This window comes from Helobdella robusta (genome assembly GCF_000326865.2).
Source record: "Helobdella robusta unplaced genomic scaffold HELROscaffold_25, whole genome shotgun sequence".
Lineage (NCBI taxonomy): Eukaryota > Metazoa > Annelida > Clitellata > Rhynchobdellida > Glossiphoniidae > Helobdella > Helobdella robusta.
Window position 1 is genome coordinate 266,589 of NW_008704310.1, and position 25,855 is coordinate 292,443.

The following is a 25,855-nucleotide window of genomic DNA, read 5'->3' on the forward strand; positions in this document are numbered from 1 at the left end:
GCACGTAAGAGTGATGACGAAGGCAGCTAAATAAGTGGTGTTTAAGGAAGGTTGAAATTTGTAAATCAATCATAAAAACTGTAGACTTGATTTCATTATTTCAAGAAAATATTCCCCTTAAAATATGCATCATCCATTTGAATGAACATAATACATTCTTGCAATAAATGTGGATTGGTCGTTTTAAAAAAATTGAAATCGTTCGGAAATTGATAAAACTCTGAAGAGACAAAGATGAATGAAAGATGTTTAGAAATTGAATAAAAGATGCGACGCTAGTTGTGCTGCTGTAGAAAAACTGTAAAAATGAAATCAGACCATACTCCCTCCGACGGCATAGTTTATGATGCTTTTAAAAATGAAACCCAGAATTCGTGAAATGCTATTTTTGATTTTTTGAATCGAAAACTTAGCCTAATATTTTTAGTAACTCTCACAATGATGGTAGTAATAGTGATGCAATAAATAAGAAAAAAATTAATAATGCGTTTAATAATGACTTAAATAACAATAAAAGTAATGAAATTATCAGGTCAGAAAAGTCCAGTTTTCATTGAGGAAATTGGGTTTTAAGAAAAGCATTGAAACTGTTAAATTTGAAATTAATAGTGATTTCTATCTGCTTTTCAAGAACAATATAAAATTAACAATCAGTTAACAGAATGAACAAAATGGAATTTTAAAACAAATTCATCGCACATGGCCAATAAAAAATATTTCGCAATAAATTTTCATGTTCTAGACAAAAAATAAAATTGAAGTTTCTTGAAGGAGCTATTAGAAGCCCGTTAGCTGTCAGCACTGATCAAACTCAACCGTGTCAGCAAAACATGCCCTAGATGGCAGTAGAATTGTTTTTCCATTAAGTTTGGTGAAATAAAAAGTGTTCACAGTCATTTGAATTCTGTAAAAAGATTTTTCCAGAGAAGTATAGTGACCGAGTTTGATTCCGCCCATCCCATGCGATGAGCGTTCGTGGGTGTTGCTAGCATCTTGGAAAAAAAAAAAAAAAAAAAAAGAATGAGCAGAGTCTGTTTTTAAACATCGTAAAAAAACACTGAAACACAGTGGAGGAAAAGAGGGAAATTTTTATTCGGAAAAATGGATGTTCGATGAGAAAAAATATTAAATTATGTATGTATGTGTGTATGACTATGTGTGTGCGTGTCTGTGTGTACGTGTGTGTGTGTGTGTGTGTACGTGTGTGTGCCTGTGTGTGTGTGTGTGTGTGTGTGTGTGTGTGTGTGTGTGTAGGTTAAAGTAATGAAGTATCTATGGTGATAAGATAAGTAACAATGATTGTAACGTTGGAGGAAGATGGTTAGTGAGGATGGGGTGACGGATGATCATTAAAATCTTGATAACAGCTAGTTACGCAGAGATTACGAAAACAGTGATGAATGATGACGCCTAATGTTGTGTCAGCACGTGATGCACTGACTATGACGTATGCATGACGTATCACTTCATGTCTCAATGATAAAAGTGATGACTTGAGATGAGGTGAGTAGGATGTGTGAAGGTAAGTTGTTTTATAACGTTTTAGAACGTTGTGTGTAAATACGTGTAAAACGCTGGCACATGCGTTGGAAAGATTTAAAAAACGATATTTCTATAAAGTTATGCTTACACAGCAACACACAATTCTAATTGAATTTTAGACTGTTGTGATTAATCAAAATGTAATGTTTTGCAACATTGTTAGCCGACACGAATTAATTTTGTTTTATAATTAACGAAAATAATAGGATGAAACTAACAACATTCTCAATATGAAAAAACATCGAAACTACCTACAGATACACGCTAAACTCTGCTACGTTACGAACAAACCAACACTTGTATAAAGCTTGCACGAATAAAAAACCCGAACTAAGAACGTATACAGCAAGAACAACACGGCAAACACGCTGTTACGGTGTGAACCTGAACATTGGAGTACCACACAAAACATGCACTTGATCACGCGAACTCCCCGCCGCATCACAAATGAAAAACTTCCCATCAGTGATAAATTGTTTGCTCGTTAGTTAATTTCTCTTCGATTCATTATTAACCTCACTCACGATATCAATTTTTCAAGTTCGCTTGCATCGGCGTGCTGAAGATTGCAAGAAGTGTTGGGATGTTTGAAGTTCTCTATAAAGATTGAAACAGTGGTGGTTTGAAACAAGGTATTGAGAAAATTTTTAAATGTTTATAATGTTGACTATTTTTCTGAGTTGATGTATGTTGTGATTGTTTACTGGCTCAGATGTTACTTTTACCGTAATGTGCATGTTCCGAAAATTAAGTTCACAAACAAATAATTAAAATTAAAAACATTAAAATTAAAAAATAATTTTCATCACTCAAACTTAAATATAATTGAACAAATTTTTGTATTCATGAATAAAACTTGAAAAAAAATTGACTGCATTATTTCATATGAATTTGTCTGAGCGATCTGTCCAAAAACTACGTTGAAAACAATTTTGGAAGAAAAACTCAACAAATAAATAAATATATTAGGGCTGTAAAAGCAAAATTGGTATTAAAGTTATGATAGCGTTAGGACTGGCTTATGCTTCTTATGAACCATTAGATGAATTTAATTAAAAGTTACAACAGCTTTGTTGTTAACATGGATGGATGGAGAAATAATGCCACCTCACTAAAAATTTTTTTTAAAGATTAATACTCAACAAACTAATTTTGGTTTAAAAAATGAAATAGTTGAAAGTAAAGCCCATAAGCCATTCTATCGGTCATAAAAACAAACCAGAAAATCACTTGAATGTATTTTAACAAGGGAAGGGTCTTGCGGCAAAAAATTTTCTTTCAACGAAGACGACGAATTTATTCAGGAATGTTCACAAAGCTTTTGAGAATTGATTCAACTATTTTCATCCATCCGTCTGCCTCCTCCCGCTTATTATTCCCCCCAACAACTCTCTCAAGGAGAACGTGATCAGTTTTACGATTCGCAAGAACGTTTTTCGTAGAAATGTTCTAAAATAGCATGTTTTCAACTCAAAGTTTTGATTGAAGGAGCTAGGGAAGAAGTGTAGTTAGGGTATTTTTTTGAAGATTAGACAAATTTAATTATTTATATATAACGTTTAAATTGATTTAACAAAATTCAAAAATAATTTATTTGAAAAAATAAAGACTACCAGAGAACAAATATCAAAATATTTTGGGATTTTTAAAGCAACACCTCTGAGTACTACAGTTTACGCCTGAATTTATTATCAATTAACTTTTTAATGTTGCTGTAAGCCTTGACGTCTTGACTACCAACACCAATGTTATAACTTCAATGATCTCAAGTGTTCGTTATTCCGTAGGTTCAAGATTTCCGATAGATGAACACAAGTGCTTCAAACGCATACTGTGTTGAACGTTTATTTGAATACCAACAGTCACAGAAACAATGAACTAACCCAAGAAACTACATAAATCACATTTACGAATTTGTTTTCTCTTCGCTTGTAACCTCAACTGGAAACCTCTCCTGAAACCTCATATTCAGAACATATTTATAGTCCGGTTTTAGCGTAGATACAATGCTACAATCTCTGGTTTACAACCCAATGATTACAAAGATAACAATAATTGAATAATGGGAATAATGCAGCGCAATTCAATCATTCCCGCGGTTATAACATTCTGAAGTTCCGGCCTTAAAGAAACACAACACATCCAACTAAGCAGAACCAACTTCGGTTCGGATCCCAAATTGACATCACGGAAACGTTTAAATTTATTGAGACAGTTGAGAATGTTGCAACACAATAGCGAGTGAAGTTTATTTTAAACTTTTTAAAAGTTAATGAAATTTTATTTTTCTCAACTTTTGTGCTATTTCGATGTATTTTGCGAATGTACTCGGCGTTACGATAATGAAAATTAATTCGAAAAAACTTTTAATTTTTTAACATCCAACTGTTGGATGAAGCTTATTTGTTCAGTTGAATTTAACGAAAATTGAACTGTAAAAATAAGTTTTCAGCCTAGACACCCCGGTTAAAATCTAATGCATAAACTTCCGATTTGAAAAACATTTGGAATTTTTTTTGAACTTTGAAAAAGTAATCAATTTTCTAATTGAATAGATGTTAGAATTTAAATTTATTTTTATTGAAATTTTATCGTTAATTCAAAAAAAAATTTTCAGATTATTTGAATGTTACAATAGAATCAAAATTAGCAACTCTCAGAAAACAACTGATTTTTCTTCAAAAATTTTATAAATTATAAAAAAAATCTATTTTAAATTTTATAATTAAACAACATTTATAACTCTAAATAACACTGAATATGTTTTCTGAATTTCAAAAAATAAATGAAAAACACAAAAATTTTAAACAAAAATGTTGGGATTCCGAGATTGACATGATATCTGTAATTTTGATTAGGTTAGGGTCCCTACACCACAAACACGTACACACACACACACGCCAAACATCCTTGTCTTGTTTTCTAGACTTCATCGCCACCAAAAATGAACACAGAAAGCTTGCTAGCATGTTGTCTAAATTAAAAACACGCATCGCGATATGTGCTCCTGCTATGTCACCAGAAACACGAGGTCTTAGAGAAGCACACACGCCTCTTCATTTTTGTATGTTCTTACGATTTCTTAGACAGTTCAACAGCACATGTGCCAAAGCAAACATGAAAAAAACACTCCATTAGGTTGATTTTTGTATGCTCTTATGATTTTTTTTGAACGGTTCAACAGACACGTGTGCAAAACCAAACGCGCGACCGAACAAAATATATGTATATACAATATACATACATTAGACGTCTAAGCCAACATGGAAGTACCTAGCTATACATAATAGATGTTGATGAGTGTCTTCTTCCTGCAGATTGATCGCGCCAGACCGTCAAACGCAGAGAAAGAAGTCTGCGAATGAATATTTCAAACGTTGAAATGCCCTTCTAAATGACTCAGCGACTGTTTTGTTGCCGAGGTATGTTTGCTCTGTCCTTACCTGGCTATTTAAAATAAACATAAAACTTTTTATTACAAGTTTTTTTGTAGATGAAAAAAAAATCTAATGAAGAATTCATTTTCTGAATTTTAAAATTTTATTTTTTATTGTGAATTTTAATTGTTCTTTTTGTTTTTCTCTAGTTCCTGAAAATTCAAACTTGATGAAAAATCAACATTTGTGGTTTCTCTTAAAACCAGACATCAATTTTGTAACAGAAATCACGAGTGTTGAAAATTTTTATTTATTATTTTAAAATCCAAGTTCATCACTTTGGTGGACTCACAAAACTCACACACAACTATTTAACTGTTCAAAATCACTTTTTTAATTTCAAAATCGTAATAAATTGAAACGGTTTTATGATTCTTCAAAGTTCAAAATTTTGATTTAATAGTTAAACTTTGTTAAATTTTAAACGATTTGAAGTGAATATTTTTCATAGAGAAATGATTTTTTTATTGCAAATTTAAACTTGGAAAAATAAAATTGAACACAAACATAATTTATAAAGTTTTAGAATGTTTTAAAAAAGCGTGAATTTAAAGTAAAAAAAAATTGAATCATAAAACAAAATTATCGCGACGACGCAAAATTAAAATTTATATTTGGAACAATTGTAAACAATTCTTAGGATGGCTTACTTTTTTCTCCGTTGATGATCAACTGAAGTCTCAAATGTTTCATCCAAACAAGAAATTTACATATTTGCAAATTTGTTTGTGTGGTGTTTGTGGGTGTGTGTGTTTGTTTGTGTGTGTGTTTGTGTTATTTGGGTATGTGTGTTTGTCTGTGCAGGTGTTTAAGTCAATGAGTGAGTTACGCGTTACGAAATTGGAAATCACCTTCTTGGACAAAAAAAGCCGAACTTGAGGCTAAAAATTCTTGCGTAGTTTGCAAAAAATTGTGGCAAAAGGACGTTTGTAAGATTTGGTGGTGGAGGTTTCCAACATACAGAACTGGACATTGATGTTAGCAATTAATTTTATTTCAATCACCGTGTTTAGGATTATTCAGCTGGGTTATTCATCTCAATATCCAGACGTACATTCAATTAGTGCTCCTCATCTGTCTCCTTCACGACTACGTTTTTAGCTGATAGTCACAACTTAATTTAATTTTCTCAGGTTTTTCAAGTCTAATTTTAAATTAAATAGCCATTGTTATTTTAAATTTAATACTATTGATATTCTAATATATTTAAAATGGAAAATTCAATCCTTGCATTAATATTCTAACAAAGTCATTATTTCAGCATATTTTTCCGCAAAATTGAATCATAAAACAAAAAATGTCTTTTTTCAAAGAAATTTTCATCAACTTTAAAATTTGAATTTTTAACATTCATATCAGTAACTTGCCTTAAAACTTGTTTTATAATTCAAAAACCTTTAATAGGCATCGGACCGCAGCTGATGAATTAATAAAATACGACGCGGTCAAATTGGGCGACGTGCCGGTGTAATGGTTATGGCGCCTGTCATTGCTGTTGCACTGACTTGCATCGATTGCAAAGAGAACTCCGCCTATCACATGCGAAGGTAGTCGATGCCTTGATCACTGTATTCAAAATACATACACCGTGTGTTTGTCTCAGATGCCTCTGAGGAATGCTGAAAGGTCAAGGTCATCAAATCAATCCTCCACCGGACAATTGCAGATGTCCAACTGAATAAACATTCTCGAAAGTTGCTGATGTTTTGATGAATTTTTTTTTTGTCTCTCAAATTTTTACTTTTAAATTTTCAGCATTACTAACATGGAGATGTGCATGAACATTCAAAATTTAAGTGAAGCAAAGAGAAAAATTTTTTAAATATTCAAAGCGGTTTAAAACATTTGGTAGATAATTTTTACTGATTACACCAGCATTAGTATTCACTTCACATTCAATACCTAACTTTTTATAAATAAATCTATGGTAAATTTTCTCAAAAAACATTTGCCGTTTTTAGCTATTTGATTAAAATAATAATAGTAAATTTGTTGGTCCCTAACATAATTTTTTGCTTGAGGAGAGAATTTCAGGCTTTCAATTGTTTAAAACAAAAACAAACAAACAAACAAACAGATTTCTTTGAAAAATTATAATCAACTTTTAAAAATATTATCTTTTCATCTGTTAAAATGCAAGTTGTCACACAAAAATATGATTCCATTTTTTCAACACTTTTGATTGAGCAACAACGCGAATCAAAGATTTTTTTAGGCTTAATGAAACAACTGATGAAAATGGTATTTTCCGAATTGCGTATGTAGACACATGAAGACGCATTACAGTGGTCTTCGTCGTCGTAAGCAATGGAAATTAATTTTAAATTTTTAACTCATGAGAGGACGAAGAAGAACCGCGGGTATTGCAATCAAAAAATCGTATAGTTCGGAGACGTCTAAACACGTTCGGACGAAAACTAAATAAATAAAGCCAAAAAGAAACTGAGATATAAAACTTGAACATTCAACCCGCGGCATAAAAATAGAAAATATTAGATAGAACTTTGATAAAAGTAGAAAACATCAACATAGTTTGGGTATGACTGGCAAAATAAATAATTTTTTATTAGCTTTGGCACTATTGTCATGCAAAGAATTAACAGTAACAAGCAACGAGGAATATTATACAAATAAAAACCAAATCTAATATAAGCTTTGCACAAAATGATTAATTGGGTAAATTAACAAAAAGCATGTTTGTGGGGAAGTTTTATTGGCTGGCTCGCTTCCTGCCCATGCATCTCCTTCTTTGATAATATTCATTGTTGGATGTGGGTTTTCATTTGTATTATATTCCTCGTTGGATGGGTGGAGAATGGTGTTACACTTTTCAAATTTAACCTACATTACTTTTAATCAATTAGCTAACAAAGCAAAAAACAATTCTTTTTTTGTTTAAATGTAAGTACTTCAATTATAATTTTTATATCAAATTATGATAAAAATTATAGAATAACATGCTTTAAAATAAGCAACAAATAAAAAGTTGATTTTCTGTTAATGAATATGTAAATGTGTTACAAACCTCGTCAATGATTCTATCATCATTTTATCCCAACAATTCAACCATTAAAATATATTATTTAATTTTCAAAATTGAAAAAATTTAAAAATGTTTAAAAATTCTACACTTTATCAGCAAAAAAAAAAAAAATTCTCGTTCTGTTTGGCGGAAAAATATTTCAGAAGAAGAACAGGAAATGTGTGGCGGAAAAGACTGGCGAACAAGGGTGCATCATTTGACGTCCTATAAACTTAATTCTCATACAAAGCCGGCCTTATACAACGGACGTTGTGCTTCTCACAACAATGACAACCGAGATGAGAAAATTAAAATTGGTTCATGTATGCCTGCATGTACCAACGCATCTCCACGGTGATGCTGTTTAATATAGTTCAATTTTTGTAATTGTTCGTTAGTTTCAATTCTGTCTATTCTTTTAACCTAACGAACGCATAATTTACTGAGTCACTAATTAGCCAATTATTTAATCTATTTAATCGGTTTTTAAATCATTATTTTATTTCCGGTGCTTATATATTCTTAAACATTCTTACCCCGTTATTTTTTCCATTATCATTTTGTACTACTGCCTTGCATCTTGTAACAGTTTCTGCCTTTTTCGGATTCTGATTTTCTAAAGAATAATAAAAAATAGTTTTAGAGTATTTTATTTTTTTAATTTGTTGTCCAAGAGTGTGACACATCAGAACTGTGCCTCTCAGCAAAATTTATCATACTATGATTCAATTCATGTTGTTTCAACTTATCGAAGATGTGCACCAATTTCCATCGCTTTTCAACTTTTGAGATTGAATAGTGTTATATCACATTTGAAAAAGTATCAGAACACACCTCGAATTGTTTTTCTTTACATATCTAAATTGTGTATAACCTACAAGTTTGTAATACGGTTTCAAATTAGTTGCTTGCGATTAGCTTAAAGATAACATTTTGTTTATTTGTCTTTATTAATTTTCATTTATTTAATTATTTTTTTAATAGATTGTGCTATAACTTGACTAAATTAATGACGAGATTGTTCAGTTACTATTACTGAAACACATCAGCACGTGCTAATTTCGTTGAAATAATTGCATGCCCCATCCAAGCTGACGTTTACCGTGAAATTTCAAAATTTTCATTGCAAATTTAGAAATTGAAATAATTTATAAAATAATATTGTGAAATTCAGCCTATGGAATTTATTTCTAAATTTCTGAAAAAAATGTTTTGAATTCTTAAAATTGCATTGTGCGTGTAATTATTCATACCGGCGCCTGCGTGCTGCATAATAATTTTAAAAAAAGGATATACCTGTTTTTAAATAGTTCCAAGAATTGAAATATAATATTCTTCAGAAAATATTTTTATACGTAAAATAAATAGAAGCTGTTGACAATTTAACGACCCACATAATTTAACCTAGGTAACTTTTTTTTAGATTTATTCAACCGCTGTCGTAACAAAATGTCTCATTTATTCTTCATATTTTTAACGATTTTAAATTTTCGTGGTTATTTAAAAACATTTTTAACAACTTTTACATAATTATTTAAAAAAAATAAAACCGTTGAAACAATAGTAAAAAAATATGTTATTATTTATAAATAAATTGAAAAACAAAAATATTTTTCTCTGTTATCATTTGAAACAATTGCAGCATGAAATTTATCTGGCACTCGTTTTTATCTTTTTATTTCTGTTCTCACATGCTTCCAAATTTATTGCACGTTTTAATGTCGTTTATTTTTAACGTCCTTCTTTTGAGGAAATCATCAAAATTTCATTTCGTCTGAAAGTTGGTTGCACAAATATTAGTTTTAAGCTAGAAAGCTAAAGTATTATTTTCTTATTTGTTAGGTATCATTGCCAAACAGTGAAATAAAATTATCGCAACCTTTTCAAGAGTTTGTAGAGTTTTTTTTTTAATACAAATCTGTGTAATGTTTCAACATTGAATGATTTCATTTCAAGTTGTTTCACACTTTGATGAAACTTGTGGGAAGCATATGAATGTAAAATTGTAAAATTGGATCACTTAGCTGAGAGCATTCAATCGGAGAGCAACTTCTAGCTCTGCGTGCCTGGCATGAAACTGTTCGATTGTTGGTAACATTCATCAGAAAAAATTTTCACCCGCGAATTTGCTGGAAAGTTGGAAATGTTAGGATGAGTTCTTAACTTGTCAGGCGTCTTCATCTTCATGCCCAGTCCTTCCATCAGGTACGAACATTATTGTCACTAATGAAACACAACGTGTACGGAAATATGTGTTGATTGGCCTTTGTCATTGTAGAGGTAATTTTTTTTAAATTTTTAAGTGAAAATCATTTAAAAAATTTACTGTAAAACAAAAAGTTTTCAAATTTCATGGTTGATAGCTGCTATACCTAATGACATGCAATTGTTAGAAACTAAACTATCAATCAGAAAGATTGGCTTCAATCAATTAAAAATGCATCAATCAAACTCCGTAGAACCCTCAAAACTTCAGCTTGCATTCTCCAATGCCGCATGTTGTTGCGGGTTATCATTGAACGATGCACTCAGAACGCTGGTCTGGTCACTGTCATTAAAAAGTAATTTGGTTGGCTATGCATTTTTTGTTTATGCATAATTATAAATTTACATTATACATTTTATTTTGAGAAGTTATGAATAATCACAGATATCTCTGCATACTATTTTTACAAATGTTGATACAAGTGCTATAGAGAAAATTACTAAACAAATTAGCTGATCAGACCAGTCACTACAACTGCACGGTTGTCCAAGTGGAGTTCTCATTAAGCAGAAGTTAGCAAGTTTCTTTTTATTTGTTTTCTAGCAAATGATTATTGAAAGGAAATAAACTATTTTAAATAAATTTTTCAATTCGATATGAAAACTTAGACAGCATTTTAAAATAACATATCAATTTTTATCCAGTTATTCCACATCTTGAGGCACGTAAAAATACATTACATTACATCGATACATTGTACACAAAGTGACATCATTCATGGTGAAGAATCTTCAACTCTTGAGAGCTGTGCTCTGATTTAATTATCTAATTATTACATTTGTTAATTATATTAAACGCATTATTTTTTGACTGTTTGTAGAATTTTTTTTATATCATTGCTTTGACGAACGCAGGTATGTTCACATTTAATTGCTTTTATTTATTCATAATTTGCAATCGTCTATTGTTCGCGCAAATTCACGAACATTACATTCGACCAATGAATTATACTTACCCTACCCACATTGTGTTATCAAAAGACTCGGTCAGCAAATTAAACTCGGAGATTTTCACACGATGCACATAAGTACACTATTAACAGAGCAGACTATGCTCAGTTAAACAATGTTTACGGTGGGCCGAACAAAGTAGTAGGCTGTCGCCATGAAAGGCATTTCGTGGGATTGTGACGTTCAGTTTGAAATGAAAACAATGTAACGATGTGGCACAGCGCTGGTGTGCAAATTGCATGCTATCTTCAAGCTGAACTTTCCGCTAACCAAATCAGATGTGGCTTCCCCCGTCAGAATTATGCAATGCATTGAATACACGCCCTAACGCGCTATTACATAAATTCTCCCTCACGCACACAGATTCATTTAAATTTGCACGTGCGTGTGTTTGTTTGTTTGTGTGCCTGTATAATTAATTAAATGAAAACAGAAATTAGAAATATTACCAAATATTCATCAATTGAACTTTAAAAATAAAAAAAATTTACCAGCTCCTCATGAAATATTATATGCAAATGCAAACATTTCAATTGTCCAACGCGCATGAATGTTTTGTCTGCTTGGAATCAGGCGGTTCTCACGTGTTTAGCTCCAAGAAGCCAGAACCTTGGCTTTTTTGGAACGTCATAGAGATAGAGTGACCGCGTTCTTTTGTGCATCCAAACGAGAATATGCAACGGCAGACGGGTTACTTGAACTTACAGGACCTGAGCAAAGTGAGATGTATTACAACACAATGACCGCATTCAGAAACAAAAGACAAGACACAATGACGCGCCACATGGCCGTTGAAAAGAGGACTCATGCACCAAAATGACAAACAAGTATGTTAAAGACAGAGCAGGTGGTTCATTCATTCCGTGGAGAAAGTCGTTTCGTATTTTATCCAATTATATAATTTAAATAAAAAAAGTGCTTGTCATGTTGTTCATTGTTCATTGGAGATTGTGATGTATGTTTAATTGTTCATACGTGTTTGTAGTTTTTGTTCAATTGTTTATAAGTGTTTGTGATGTTTGTTCGATTGTTTACATTATTTTAATTTCATTAACAAGTTGGTGAGTGGCATTGTTACGGGTGCTTGTTTATTTTGTGAGCTTCCTTCGTGACAAGTTACAAAATATTTCCATCCAAATTAAATATTCCGATTACAAATGCATCAAAATGTCAGTTGAAATAATGTTGTCTTCTAAAAGGAAAAAAAATAAGAAATCTTGAATATTAGAGCCAACGTTTGTTTATGGCGAGCGGTGTTTATTCGTTGTTATGCACCTCTGACGGTGGACGGTGCATGCTCAAAACAGAACATTTGCTTTATGTGCTCTGGAGATCATGCCAACATGTGCGATCGAACGCTAAATATTCCTGAACGCTAAAATATATATGATGCTAAAAAACTGAATTAACTTTTTTTATTTAAAATTAAAAAGTCCGAAAAATTGTTTGTATCGTCTTAACAAAATTTGATGAATCTTTTCATGTTTATTACAAAAAACCATTGTTATTTTACTCAATATGATTCAATTAATTTTTTTAAAAAAAAGTTTGCAACTTGCTTATTTATTTATTAATTTCAATTTAATTATCAAATTCACTCTAAAATAGTTTTCGAAAGTTAATTTATTTATTCCAACTTTAAACTTTGTAGCTTAAATGCGGTTGATTTCAAAAGCGTTTACGAGAATACCACAAACTAAAATACAATTAATTAATTATTACAAATCAATACTTATAATTTCAATTAGAATGTAAAACGTTCGTGGTTTGTTAACCGTAAGAACAATTTCATCTTTCTTGATGTTAGAAGTTTTGGTAGATTCAAAAACAGTCATTTTACACCGATATTGAAACATCCATTAAATTGTTGTTTGTTGTTAACGTTTCTAACGATAATAGCGTTCTTGTGTGGTGTTATTTTGTGAGTCTACGTAAATATACATCTGCTACATTTTAAAAACATCAACTTCTATCTCTTTAACGAGTTATTTTTATACGGATTTAGGAATCATGTTGGCAAGTTCACTGTCATTGTCAGCACTTGGATGTGTTTTATATATATATATATATAAATATATAAATATATATATATATATATATATATATATATATATTTATATATCATTCTTATCACTTGTGTGTGTGTGTATATATATATATATAAATATTTTTTTTAATCGTCATATACGTAGATATATATATATATTCTTAAACAAGTGTTTGTGTGATCAGATGTGCGTGCATTCATTATACAATTAAGTTTTTAAAAATCATTGCTGAATGAAAGTTGTTGTAGAGGTTGTAGGTGATGGTGGTCAACTTGAAGATAACTAATATTAAAAAACACGCTTGAATAATATTTTGCAATTGCATCCATCTAAATGTAGAATTTTAATTACTTCAATGGATAAAAATATTTAATAAAATTAAATAAAATCAGTTTCTTTTGGAATAAGAATGCTGCTTGCGCAGAAGATGAATAGCAACAAAGTAATATTTTTGTTTATCATCTGTTCCTTTCTAAGAAGTACCGCGCTGGTTAAGAAAATATTATTTATTTTTTTAATGCATTTGTAAAATTCAAAATATTTTTCTAGTGTGAACCTCTCAATCAATCAATATTTTTTTTCATTATAATTGAACAGATTTGTTTCCTTATTCAATATAAAATTTCAATATTTCACGAAAATTCAAAACAAATTAAAAAAAAATATTTCTTTTTATACTTGGCACTTTAAAAGGCACTACACCATTATGTCCCCTCGCACCATCCGACCTTCCTCCTCCTACACATTCACCATCAACTTTAAAGCTCCACAAAACTGCAGCTCCAGAGATGCCAGAGTGAGGGCCTCCATCATCTACTGGTACTCCAACAAGGTCAATGGTGCAAAGGTTATGGTCAGCAGGAATGTTTCTGTCCAGTCAGGTGATTCTGAACTTATTCAACATATGTGGTCTTTTTTAAAAAAATTTAAACCTTATTTTCCGTAATGATTTTTTGATAAATAATTATTTAATTGTTAAGAGTAATTCGCGGTGATTTATGTAAGGAAAAAATATTTTAAAATAATTTACATCAAATTAAGTTTTTCTCATTCGAATTATTATTTCTCGACAATAAATTTTCTATCAATAATAATTAGCAACTTTTAATTTGATGCAGAGGTACCAAAGTTGTTTCACATGCAGGTAGTGTTAGTTAGTTGGATCTTTCATGTAGAGTAATTTCTAACTTATTTATCATTAACGACAAATTAATGAAAATTTTGAAAAATTACATATGAGACTTTAAAACAATATAACAATCGAAAGAAATGCTTAGTCGATAAAAAACAGAAGATTTCAAGAATTATTTTTTTTTTAAATCAACGGTTATATACATTTTTATTTACCAATCCACTTTTCATAAAAGATGTGTGAAAATATGTTTCCAAAAATTAATGATGGGTAATAATTCAAAGATGCCAAGTTCGACAGCACTATTGAACGCCAGGTACAACTTCAACTTTTCGCTGAAATAAAGTTCAATGAAGAATCTTTCAACCATTCGAGCAGTCTTGTTGTGAACAGAAAAGTTACTTCAATGTTTATTCTAACGGACAAAAAGATCTACAAGCCAGGGCAATTAGGTAGATCTTTATTTAATCATTTGATGACATTTTATTGTCTTTCTAAGATTATTGACCTTAAAATGGCAAATTTTTTAAATGACAGTTAAGTTAATGACTTTCAGCTTTTCGCTTTCCTGAGCAAAAACTTACTACTTTCAAAAGTTCAATCAGGTTTTTTTCGATCATATTTAACTGAGACAGCAATCTTGAAGGTGGTTTCAGATGTCTGTAACGCCATTGATGCTGGTAACATATCATTGCTGGCACTTCTCGATGTAAGTGCTGCTTTCGAGACAGTTACCTCCAGATTTTATTGAAGCGTCTTTCTACTTCATTTGATATTGGTGGAGATGCTATCAGGTGGTTCCAGTCCTATCTAACAGACAGGTCTCAAGTTGTCAACGTTGATGGGAGTGGTCTGAGCAAAGCTTTTTCAGAGTTGATTTTTGATGTACCACAAGGCTCTGTGCTTGTTCTCTGCTATACATCATGTACACTGCAGATATCGTCAATGTCGTCGAAGCAGCCGATCTTAGATGCCACCTATACGCTGATGATATTCAATTTTACGGATTTGAACTACCTGACTCATCAATTCAAGCTTCCTCCGCTGTGTCATATGCACTGAATTTAGTTGGTTGCGGGATGTCATCAAACAAGCTTAAACTCAATGTCAGGAAAACTCATTATTCGTGAAACGCCGCATGGCCTCAGCCGTTTAAATGACTCCAAAGTAACGAGTTGTATTAGATCCTCATCTTTCATTTGGAAAACATGTTAGTCAACTTTGCCAGCAAGGTTTCTACCAACTTCACAGAATAAGATAGATCAGACGTTTTTTTGAAAGTTTAGTCAACAAAAACACTTGTTTTTAGTTTTATCTACGGAAGAATTGACTACTGCGATGCGATTAAGCTTGTTGCCAACTTATCCAGTCCCTTCAGAACACCGCAGTGAGACTTGTTGCTGGTTATTAGAAATTCGATCCAATGTCATCATCATCAGTGATGATCTACACTGACTCCGCATGCCTGAAAAAATTGTTTTCAAACTAGCTTTTCAAGTCAGAGAATGTCTTGCTGGTGACGCTCCAACTTTTTTTGAAAGAACAACTACAATTAATTTCAAAAATTGCTGATTGAAGTCGGCTGAGATCCTCCGATAATTGTGATCTTGTGCTAACTAAATTCAATTCGTCTCATTTTGAGAAGAGAAGAATTTCTGCTTCATCTGCAAAAATCTGGAACTATTTAATTACAACTCATGCACTGTTTTGTTTCGTGAGACATTTCATAAATTGCCTAAATTGCCAATATTAATAATTGTTCTCAATAAATAAACATGCTATGATAAAGAAAAGTTGTTCTTTGAAATTTTTAAATATTTCGTTTTTTTTAAGTTTTTATTTGTAATATTTTTGTTGTTGAATTATTTGATAGTTTTCTATTTTAATTTTCAGATATTTAAACTACGGCTCACGTGAATACATGCGAATCAACGCATTGTGCATTAGCGCCTGAGAGGAAATGACGTTTTGTATTGAAAACGATCATTGCATTACTGTTGCTTACCATTGTATTAAAACTCCTAAATGTATCCTAATTTTTCTAATTTAAAAACATTCATTCAGTTCGCTACAGAGTGCTGATGCTGAATGACAATTTGAAGCCGTATAGAAAGCCGTTCAACCTTAGCATTGAAGTAATAGTTGTTCAATTGCTATGAATTATTTTTATGTTTCCCATTTCCACCTACATGACACCGATTTATATATTTGCATCTAACATCTACGATGTTTTGAAATATATTAACTCTTATAATCGAAAACAACAATTCACAACAAAGTTGTTTTGATTGATTAATGAAGGCCGGGCATAGGAAATGGCATTGTGTTGTCTCTTTGAATGAAACAGTTCGTTGGATGGTCGGTCGTAACAGTGTTGCCTGATTCAAGCAGGAATGTCTGCGGTTTTTAACATGACAAAAAAAATCTAATTATATCGCTGATGCATAAAAGTTTTAATCTTGTTTCCAGGACCCACGTAGCAATCTCATCGTGCAGAGGACTAATGTTCATCTCACCAAAGGTTAGAAATTATTTCAATTGTATTCTAAGAATATTTTCTATTTCTTTTCTTTCACAGTTAAATTTGAATAAAAAAAGTTATTATAAGTACAAATTTCTCAAAAGAGCTAAAAAACGACAAAATAAAAAAATTGTAGCTTAATTTGATTTTAAAAAAGTAAACTACGCTTTTAAAATACTACCAGGTGTTTTCAGTGGGCAACTTCAACTTTCCAAAGTTACTCCTCTCGGTTTTTGGACCATTAATGTGCAAACAAAAGTATCTTTTTCAATAATTTTTCATTTAAATTCTTACTTAACTTATGCAAAATTTCGTTATAGGAAGAAGAACAGTCAGAGAATTTTGAAGTTGCTGAATATGGTACACTTTGAAAGTTGTTATTGTTGAGATAATAAAAAAAATATCTTGCGAAAAACGATTGCAGATATTATTTTATTGGTTACATCAACACACAGAGTCTAGGGCACTATGCGCCTTTAACCATTGAACTATCTCGACGTTATTGCCGATTAATTATTTTAAACTCTTTCTCCAGTACCTCCAAAATACGAGGTAGAGGTGGAGCTTCAAAACGTTATCAGGTTCCAGCAAATGTCGACGACGAGACTGACAATTCAACAAAAAACCAAAACAGTCTTAAAATCGCTGTTACTGCAAAGTTTGTTAATTTTTACAAACAGCTTCCATCAAAATCTTTAAGAAAAAAATTGTAAATAAAATATCTAAATCTACACTTTTTTCAGATACACCCACGGCAAGCCAGTGCAAGGAGTTGTGTTGATGGTTCTCAAACTAAAACTGCCAGGAATGGAAAACGTTCCAACCATCTACAAATTTCTTCAGGTGTCATGGATGTTTATCAACTTTTTTAGTCTCATAATCTCTGCCATATTTTCGCGTTGTTAGATAAATGTTTTCGAACTAAATTTTGACTAAATTTTATAAATTTTGAATTGCTTTAATTAAATAACTTTTTTTATTATATTATAAAATTTAAACATAAATTTGTTTTGTTGAATATTGTTTAACTTAATTTAATTAACGTGCAATAAAATTTTAAGTTTTAAATATTATTAGACTTATTTGATATTTTAATAAAAATAAGTTAACTGACGGCAAAGCTGATGTGTCGGTTTCGTACAAGGATCTGTTGAACCTCTTTCCATGCTCTGATTCGTTCAACCATCTCTTGTACCAGACCATCGAAGTGGAGGCTTTCATATCTGAGCAGGTCTCAGGCAAAGTTTTGAAAGCAAGCAGCTCGGTGGCATGCACCTACCAGCAATACGACTTACAGTTCTACAGAACTTCCACCTCTTATAAACCTGGATTTTCTTTTAATGCATTTGTTAGTTAAAATAATATTTCTAATTTGAAAATGCAAGCAATGTTAAAAATATGAGTGCATTGAAGTTTAATAAAAATTAATGTTTTTAAAGCGTGATTATTTATTTGTTCACCTTAAAACACCAGGTCAAGTTGACTAACCCAGATTTACCACAACCTCTGATTAATGATATTCAATATACCAACGGCACTTACAAAAACATTTCAGTCAGAGCATTGTTTCTACTCAGAAATTATTCTTCTAGCTTTGAAAAAGTTCTTAACGCACAATTTGATAAATATGGCAAAGTCTCGCTCTTGCTGTTTGGTGATGAGAACATTAGAAGTTTTACTCTGAACGTATGTTTCAAAAATTATTACTTTAAGTTTCTAACTTTAATAAATTATATTGTTTTAACAAATTGAAGGCAATGTATAAAGATGAAATGCTGGATTTATACATGTTTGCAACTCTCTATGCTTCCGATTTCAACAACAGAGATCGGCAATTTTTGAAACTCTCCACTAAAAGTGTCGATGACGTTCTTCAGGTCAGTACCTTCTCAAAGGAGAATATTCATATCGTCTTTTACCTTGCTTATATCTACCCTATATCAACTTCATCTTGTTACGGAGTATGTGATAATTTCTCATTGTCTGAATAAAGCTGATATTTGGTGTACCAAACAAATGGAATATGAAAAATTAATAAATTAAGATAAGTTAACCACAGTTTCTCAAGCTAATTAATTATGATAATGTTCTTTCAAATCATTACGTTCTAACACTATAATTTGAAAATTTATACTTAATTGAGTTTTAATTGCTTATGTAATGTTGACGTTTCAAAGTTTAAAGTGTTTTTTTAATCGTGCAACTAGCTAGTGAAAATTAATAAGTGCTATAATAAATTAACTAAGCATTTTAACCACTCAACTTGTTTTACTTGAAAAAAATCTTTTTCGTTTTCGAATCGATTCCAGCCAGGCAGGAACACAACATTTCTTGTAAGATCAACCGAACCCATCAAGTCATTCTTTTACCAAGTAGCCATAAAATTTTTTATGATAGAAATGTTCAATTTTTTTGAAATTTGTTCATCTCACATAATTTTTTCTAAGCTTTAGGAAAAATACAGGTCACGTTGTATTTTCAGTTAAAAGATAAAATAAATGGAAATAAAATATTAGATATTTAGTAAATTACTGGTTTATAACAAACTTCATAGAAAGTGACGAAGCCTTATATACGCACCAGTTTACGATAACTCTCTCCAAACAACTAGCATTGGAACTGGCTCCTCGCGTCAAGATTCTTACCTACTACGTTAGCACCAAGGATGAAGTGGTGGCAGATGCCATGACTGTTAACGTCGAAGATTACCTCGTTAACAAGGTTGCTTTGTTGGATTTTCGTTGAAAAAATAATTTAGTATTTTTGCCATATTACAATTTCAACAATGGTGGCTCATTTTTCAAAATTTAAAAAATTTTGATAAAGCCTTTGATATATTTTCACAGATTTTTTGGCCAAAAAAACAAATCAGCAAATGATCTTTAACATTTTAAAACAGTTTTAAAAACGGTTTTTTAATACCATAATATAAACCGTTATTCAGGTGAACATAACATTTGATAAAAACGCTACGAGTCCTTCCCAGCGAATTATTTTGAATGTTGAGGCCGAGAAAGATTCAGTTGTTTTTCTAACTGCCGTCGACAAAAGCGTTTTGCTGCAGCAAACTCCGATCAAACTCACCAAAATGGTTTATTTTTTTCATATTTTCATTCAATTCAAAAATAATTTGTTTGAATATGCTAGTAAATTTAAAAATAGAGATTAAAAAATGTTATTTTGTCTCAAATAAATTAAAGGTTGATTGTAGGTTGAATTGGAATGTAGATCGCTCAGGTTTGAGACAAACAGGCAAAAAGTTATTAACTGTAAGGCTTGACAATTATGCATATACCAAAGTTTCAAAACTACATGAAAATTAAAAAAATAAAACATTACTAAAATGTGTAACCAGCAAACTCTAGGCAGGTATCAGCAAATTTGGACAAATATGAATCGGCGAGTTCCTACTGGTATGACTACCATTCCGACATCGAATATGGTTTGTCGTCACACTTCAAAGGCACTGAAGAGTTATTTGACGTTTGTTCAAACTTTAATTTACAGAATTTTCTATTCCCAAGAAGTCATTTTTGAAATATTTGTTTTTTATCTTGCACCGTCAATTTTCAGCTATTGAAAAACATATGCAGAGCCTTAATCTGATAGCATTTTCAAGCAGTTTGATCTACAAACACGTTTATTCCTACGAAGAAAGTTATGGCGATGTTGGAAGTAATAAGCGGTTCTGTTGTTCATTTGAAATTATATTTATCAGATTTTTGTTCAAAAAGTATTTATAAAAACAGCAACATTTTTATATAAAAGTTAAAATGTTAATAAGTTGTGTGGAATATTAACTTTATTTATGAATTTACGGTACAAAAACTTTACAAAATGCAAAAATACCATTTACTTCATTCATTCGCCACATTAGAAGCAGCAAGCCCCTTCAACACTGACAACTCAGATGGCACCAACATTCGAAAATATTTCCCAGAAACCTGGATTTGGACTGATTTCGTAGTGGGGTGCTTATTTGTTTTATTCAGTTTTCATGTGATGAGTGTTTAAAAAAAAGGTTTTATAAACATCTTTGAGTGCGTTTTTTGGCACAATTATTAATTTCTGCTATTTAATATTCAACGCTAGAAATGTCACTGTATTCACAAATCATATGTTTTGTACTCAGCAAACTTAATATTATAATAAGCGCTCATAAGAAACCATCAGCTATCATCATGGCCAAACTTCTGTTGATATTAATGCTGAAATTCGGTTTTCTGAATTTTACGATTTTGGGCCACAAACATTCATTAGTAATTAAGTTGGAATAATTAGTACTAATTCAAAATCGAATTGAGGGCACCAGGTCTGATTTCGTTCACTATTTTGAGAGCGCAACTTTAACGTTGGCCGATCGGAAGCTGTTGTACACTTGTCTGGATTCACAAAATGGTTTCATGTTTGTACAGCGAATCCGGCGTTTTATCATTATTCATAACTACATTCAAAAGATACTGAACTTCAAAAGTTTTACCAAACTCATCTGAAAATTCTTACGTAATCACAATACACAGAAACGTGTTGATGATTCCCACAAGTTTGTTTTTTATTTGCATTCCGAGTATACTTAAATAATTTATGATGACTTGTGGAAAAATTAAGTTAGTATAAATATTATATTTAAATTAAATAAAAAAATTAATAATATGTGTGACCGTGTAAGATACCAGGAAATGGTGTGGGGGGTGTGTACTTCTGGATTACACCAACCACCCTGGGAAAGGTCCGTCTGCGAGTCAGTGCTCATGCTGGTTTCGTTGATGATGCCGTCGAAGAAGTCATTCTCGTTAAAGTTTGTTTGTTGTTTGAGTTCAAGATGGCTAATAAAAGTTATAAAAATATAAAAAAAATACTTGGATAAGTGCGACTTTCTTGAAAATGAACTTATTGTAGATGTTATGTTATGAAATGTTATGAGTTATGTTATGTTCTAAAAAGCTCTGAGTGTGTTTTATTACCACACTGTTCACGCTTTTTTAGTTTTTTGATAAAATTAGCCTGAAGGTGTGACGAAAGAATATGACACTACCTATTACTAGGAACCAGCACATGCAAATCTTCAATCAGTTGACATACCTATAAAATTACCGGTTGATTACGTTGATGGTTCTGTGTTATACAAGTGTCTGCCGTAGGTTAGAAATTTTTTTTTATCAAATGTCAAATGTTAGGGACTGTCCATGAAGGTTGTCACGTATAAAAAGTTTGTGACAATTTGTAAAAAATGGAGGAGGTCAAAGCCCATGTGGCATCCCGTTTTGCTTTGCACATTTCTCATTTTTCAAGGGAATTGATAAATTTGTCGTTAGCATATTTTTACTATAAAAAGGTTATAAAAATTTATGTGTTCGTTATGCCACAGAGGTATATATCTCTTCATCTCATTCATGACGTGTTAATTAAAGTTCAGGTACGCTATTAGGTGTACCTGAACTTTCAACTTTCATGCGTTCTTCGTGATGCTGACTGATAATTTGCTAAAAAAAACATTATAAATTGTCAGCAACCAAGTAGTGACATTCTAGATGGGGCGGTCAAAATTTTGTGGCATGCTTTAACTGGGAGAGGTATACGAATTTGTGAGAGATTAACAAAACACAAAAAAGCCTGATATCTTTTATGGGCAAGCCCTTTGTTTAATTCTAAACGTAAATTGTACTAGATCCATGATTAGTGATTGCCTGTTAATTTCCAGAATTGTGTATTTTATTAGCAGCAGCATATGAGTTTTGAAAGCCGCTCGATATTTAGAAAGAGAGTTGGTGCAATGCGACAACGACCCGTATGTGCTTGGAGTTGTAGCGTACGCCTTCTACTGCGTTGGCAGCCACAAGTTGGATCATGTTCTCGATGCATTGTACAAGTTCGCCTTAATCGATGGTGACAGTTTAATTGTTCATAAAAAAAATTAATCAATCTTCTATCGGTTGACCAAATTTCCTGCAATCCATCAGACGAGAAAACCCACTGGAAGCAGCCGATGCCGCACGATCAGGAAGAAGATGCCTGGTTGCTGAAGGAGTTTGCAAGCCCCTACGACATCGAGTTGACCTCCTACGTGCTCCTCTTGCGGGCCAGCCAGAAGAATCTAAACCTCTCCCTGCCCATCGCTAGGTGGCTCATCGGGCAGATGAGTGGCATCGGAGGGTTTGTCTCGACACAGGTGGTTCTTTTTTTAAAAATGTTCAATTGTTGCATATCTTCCGTAGGTGCTTTGAATCTTTTCTCATACTTTTTACTGACGAAACATTTATTGAACAAATTTTTATTTATACATTTTCAATAACATCTACATTGTTAGATGCATAATTTTCTAAAAGGATACGGTGCTGGCATTGGAAGCCCTTACAAAATTTGCTCCACTTGTTTCATTCGTGGAAAAGAGCAAAGGAACTAAAATAAAAATATCGGGAGATGTCAGTGGGGATGTTCATAAACTGCCTGTTGTGAACAAAAATAATCTGCTTCAGTTGCAAACTGTTCAGGTTAGCGCTTATGATTTTAAAATGATCTGTAGTTTTCGGCATTATTTGATTAATTCGTTAATTGTTTCTTTTAATGCAAAAATCGCTTCTAAAAACAAAACTTGAATTAACAAACATTGTTTGGATTAAAATTGTTATTATTTTTCAAATACCATATGAAACACGTTCTTATTAGAATATTTTTTACAAAATCAATTGCTCTTATCACATTTGTTCGCTATTTCCTATTTCCGACCGTCCTATTGTGACTTTGAACATAAAAACCCTTGTCTGTTTTGCTATTCGTTTCATGTAATTAAAATAATAAACTAAACTGTTTTGTTGGCAATATGATAGAATGAAAGCAATAAACACACATGCAACATACACACAATGCAACATACACTACACATGCAACATACACACATGCAACATACACTACACATGCAACATACACAGTTGAACGAGCTCACGAGAAGAATCAATGTATCGGCTGAAGGTGACGGATTCATCTTGCTGCAAGTTGGTCTCACTACTTTAAGCAGCGAGGAAACTTCTGAAAAGAATTTCAAACATTTGTACAAATTTTTATTTCTTCTCCCTTTTATTCCTAACCCATCCGGACATCGGTGAGATACAACATTCTCAGCCCAACAAAAAGCAAGTTGTTTCGTCTTCAATTGAAAGTTGAACTTCGGGAGCTGTTATTAGATTTAACAGTCTCTACCAGGCTAGTGTATTCGAAATTAAATTTCTCTCAACAAATTTCATTTCAATTCATTATCAAATATTTGATGAATATTAATTCACTATAAACTAATGTGTTTGCACTGGGAAGATGACAAACCTACGAAATACTTGCAGTTGGATGGGCAACGAAACAAGTGGCATGGTCATTGTGGAGATTGACATTCCAACTGGTTTTCTGTTGAAAGATCCAGAAGAATACAAAAGAAAACTGCAGTCCTCAGTTTTTCCAAAAGTTGAATTTACTCCGCAAAAGATTGTTGTTTATTTGGCTGAGGTATTTGGTTGGGATGATTGTAACAATGACGTTGCCTATTTTGGTGCATTTTTTTAGAATCGAAACTTTGTTAAACATTTCCAGCGATTACATAATTATTTTTTCAATAATTCTAATACTAACTCTGATAAAAAAAAAGGAAAAAGTAAAGTAACACCAACAAGCTTTATTTTAAATTCTGAAATTTTTAAAGTTATATTCAGCGTCCACTGAGTTCAGAACAACTCTGGAGCAAGTGCTCAGCGTTCATAGCGTGAAACCTGCCCTCGTGCAAGTGTACAGATACTACCAGCCAAGTTATATCAATTATCTCAATTTAATCAACGTCGTCTTTTGATTTTGTTCGATTCATTTTGCAATTCCAACATACATCACTCAAATACAAATTGTTGAAGGGTTTGAAATTTTTATATTGACAGATGAAAGAGTTTCAGAGTTTTATTCGCCCCTCGAAAAAAAGAGTTGGGTGTCCACGTGTCCGCAGTGCTGTTTGTGGTGTGTTTGTTGCTGATTCAACTTCTCATTCTTAACTATAGATTTCTTTGTTTTGATGGATTTTATATTTTTCATCCATTGAAATTGATTTTAAATTTGTTTTTCAATTCTTCTTTCTAAGTATATTATTCTTTTTCTATCATTTTATTTATTTTTACTATCTGGTTTTTACATTTTAATTTTTAGTTACATACGAACAGTATGACTTATTATAGTCTGGTTATTATTTTACATTTGTTTCAGATCAACCAGATGACTGGCCAGTCCAACAACGTTTAAACTTATTTATACCGACTGCCTGGTACAAATTATCATTGATGTTTTTAAACAGTTTTTACTCATACAAAATACTACTCAAGTAGAACTCTCATATATTCAATTACTAGAACAGTATATTCTAGTACTAGTATATTCAATTGTTAGACAAGAACTTGTGACTTATAAAGACTTTTTTTTATTTTATTGAATCCTTCATCTTAATATAAGCAATTAATTCTACAGCCATAGCACAGGAAAATATCGTTCGGAAATCTCAGGATAAAATGATTTTTTAAATCTGTTGTGAAAAAAATGAAATTTAAAAAAAAACAATGTCCAGTTAATGAATAAAAATTTAAAGTTCATTAAAATCTTTTAAAATTTAAATTTGTCATCATCTTTTGGGTTTCATTTTTACGCATATGTTTCTTTATTAAAGTATTAATAATGTGACAGTAATAGTAGTAGTGGTTGGTAGTGGTAGTAGTAGTAGTGGTAGTAGTAGGCAATTGTAGTAGTGGTAAAAGTAATATAATAGTAACAATAGTAGTAGTAGTTATTGTCGTAGTAGTAGTGGTGGTGTTAATAATAGTAGCAGTAGTAGTAGCTGTAGTAGTAGTAATTGTAGTTGTCGTTGCAGTAGTAGTAGTAGTGATGGTGGTGGTAGTAGTAGTAGTAGTAGTAGTAGTA

The 25,855-nt window shown here is 31.7% G+C and overlaps 3 protein-coding genes across 3 annotated transcripts; all 3 read left to right on the top strand.

Annotated features, from left to right (window-relative positions):
- Window positions 1-10,438: 10,438 nt before the first annotated feature.
- Window positions 10,439-12,037, top strand: HELRODRAFT_172885 (hypothetical protein; the record flags this gene model as incomplete). The annotated part of the gene is made up of 4 exons (XM_009019549.1): window positions 10,439-10,562; window positions 10,720-10,779; window positions 11,439-11,509; window positions 11,810-12,037. The coding sequence occupies 4 exons, from the start codon at window positions 10,439-10,441 to the stop codon at window positions 12,035-12,037; spliced, it is 483 nt and encodes a 160-aa protein (XP_009017797.1).
- Window positions 12,038-13,971: 1,934 nt separating this feature from the next.
- Window positions 13,972-20,885, top strand: HELRODRAFT_172886 (hypothetical protein; the record flags this gene model as incomplete). Its single annotated transcript, XM_009019550.1, has 17 exons — window positions 13,972-14,146; window positions 14,384-14,385; window positions 14,714-14,849; window positions 16,462-16,532; window positions 16,867-16,918; window positions 17,103-17,176; window positions 17,374-17,576; window positions 17,662-17,761; window positions 18,024-18,266; window positions 18,392-18,604; window positions 18,673-18,795; window positions 19,228-19,290; window positions 19,502-19,639; window positions 19,863-20,009; window positions 20,288-20,401; window positions 20,512-20,586; window positions 20,796-20,885. The coding sequence occupies 17 exons, from the start codon at window positions 13,972-13,974 to the stop codon at window positions 20,883-20,885; spliced, it is 2,019 nt and encodes a 672-aa protein (XP_009017798.1).
- Window positions 20,886-22,148: 1,263 nt separating this feature from the next.
- HELRODRAFT_172887 (hypothetical protein) lies at window positions 22,149-25,461 on the top strand (the record flags this gene model as incomplete). The annotated part of the gene is made up of 10 exons (XM_009019551.1): window positions 22,149-22,253; window positions 22,428-22,491; window positions 22,676-22,804; window positions 22,879-23,087; window positions 23,245-23,409; window positions 23,848-23,910; window positions 24,227-24,412; window positions 24,606-24,708; window positions 24,808-24,900; window positions 25,409-25,461. 10 exons carry the CDS (start codon window positions 22,149-22,151, stop codon window positions 25,459-25,461), a joined length of 1,170 nt encoding a protein of 389 aa, XP_009017799.1.
- Between the last annotated feature and the right edge of the window lie 394 nt (window positions 25,462-25,855).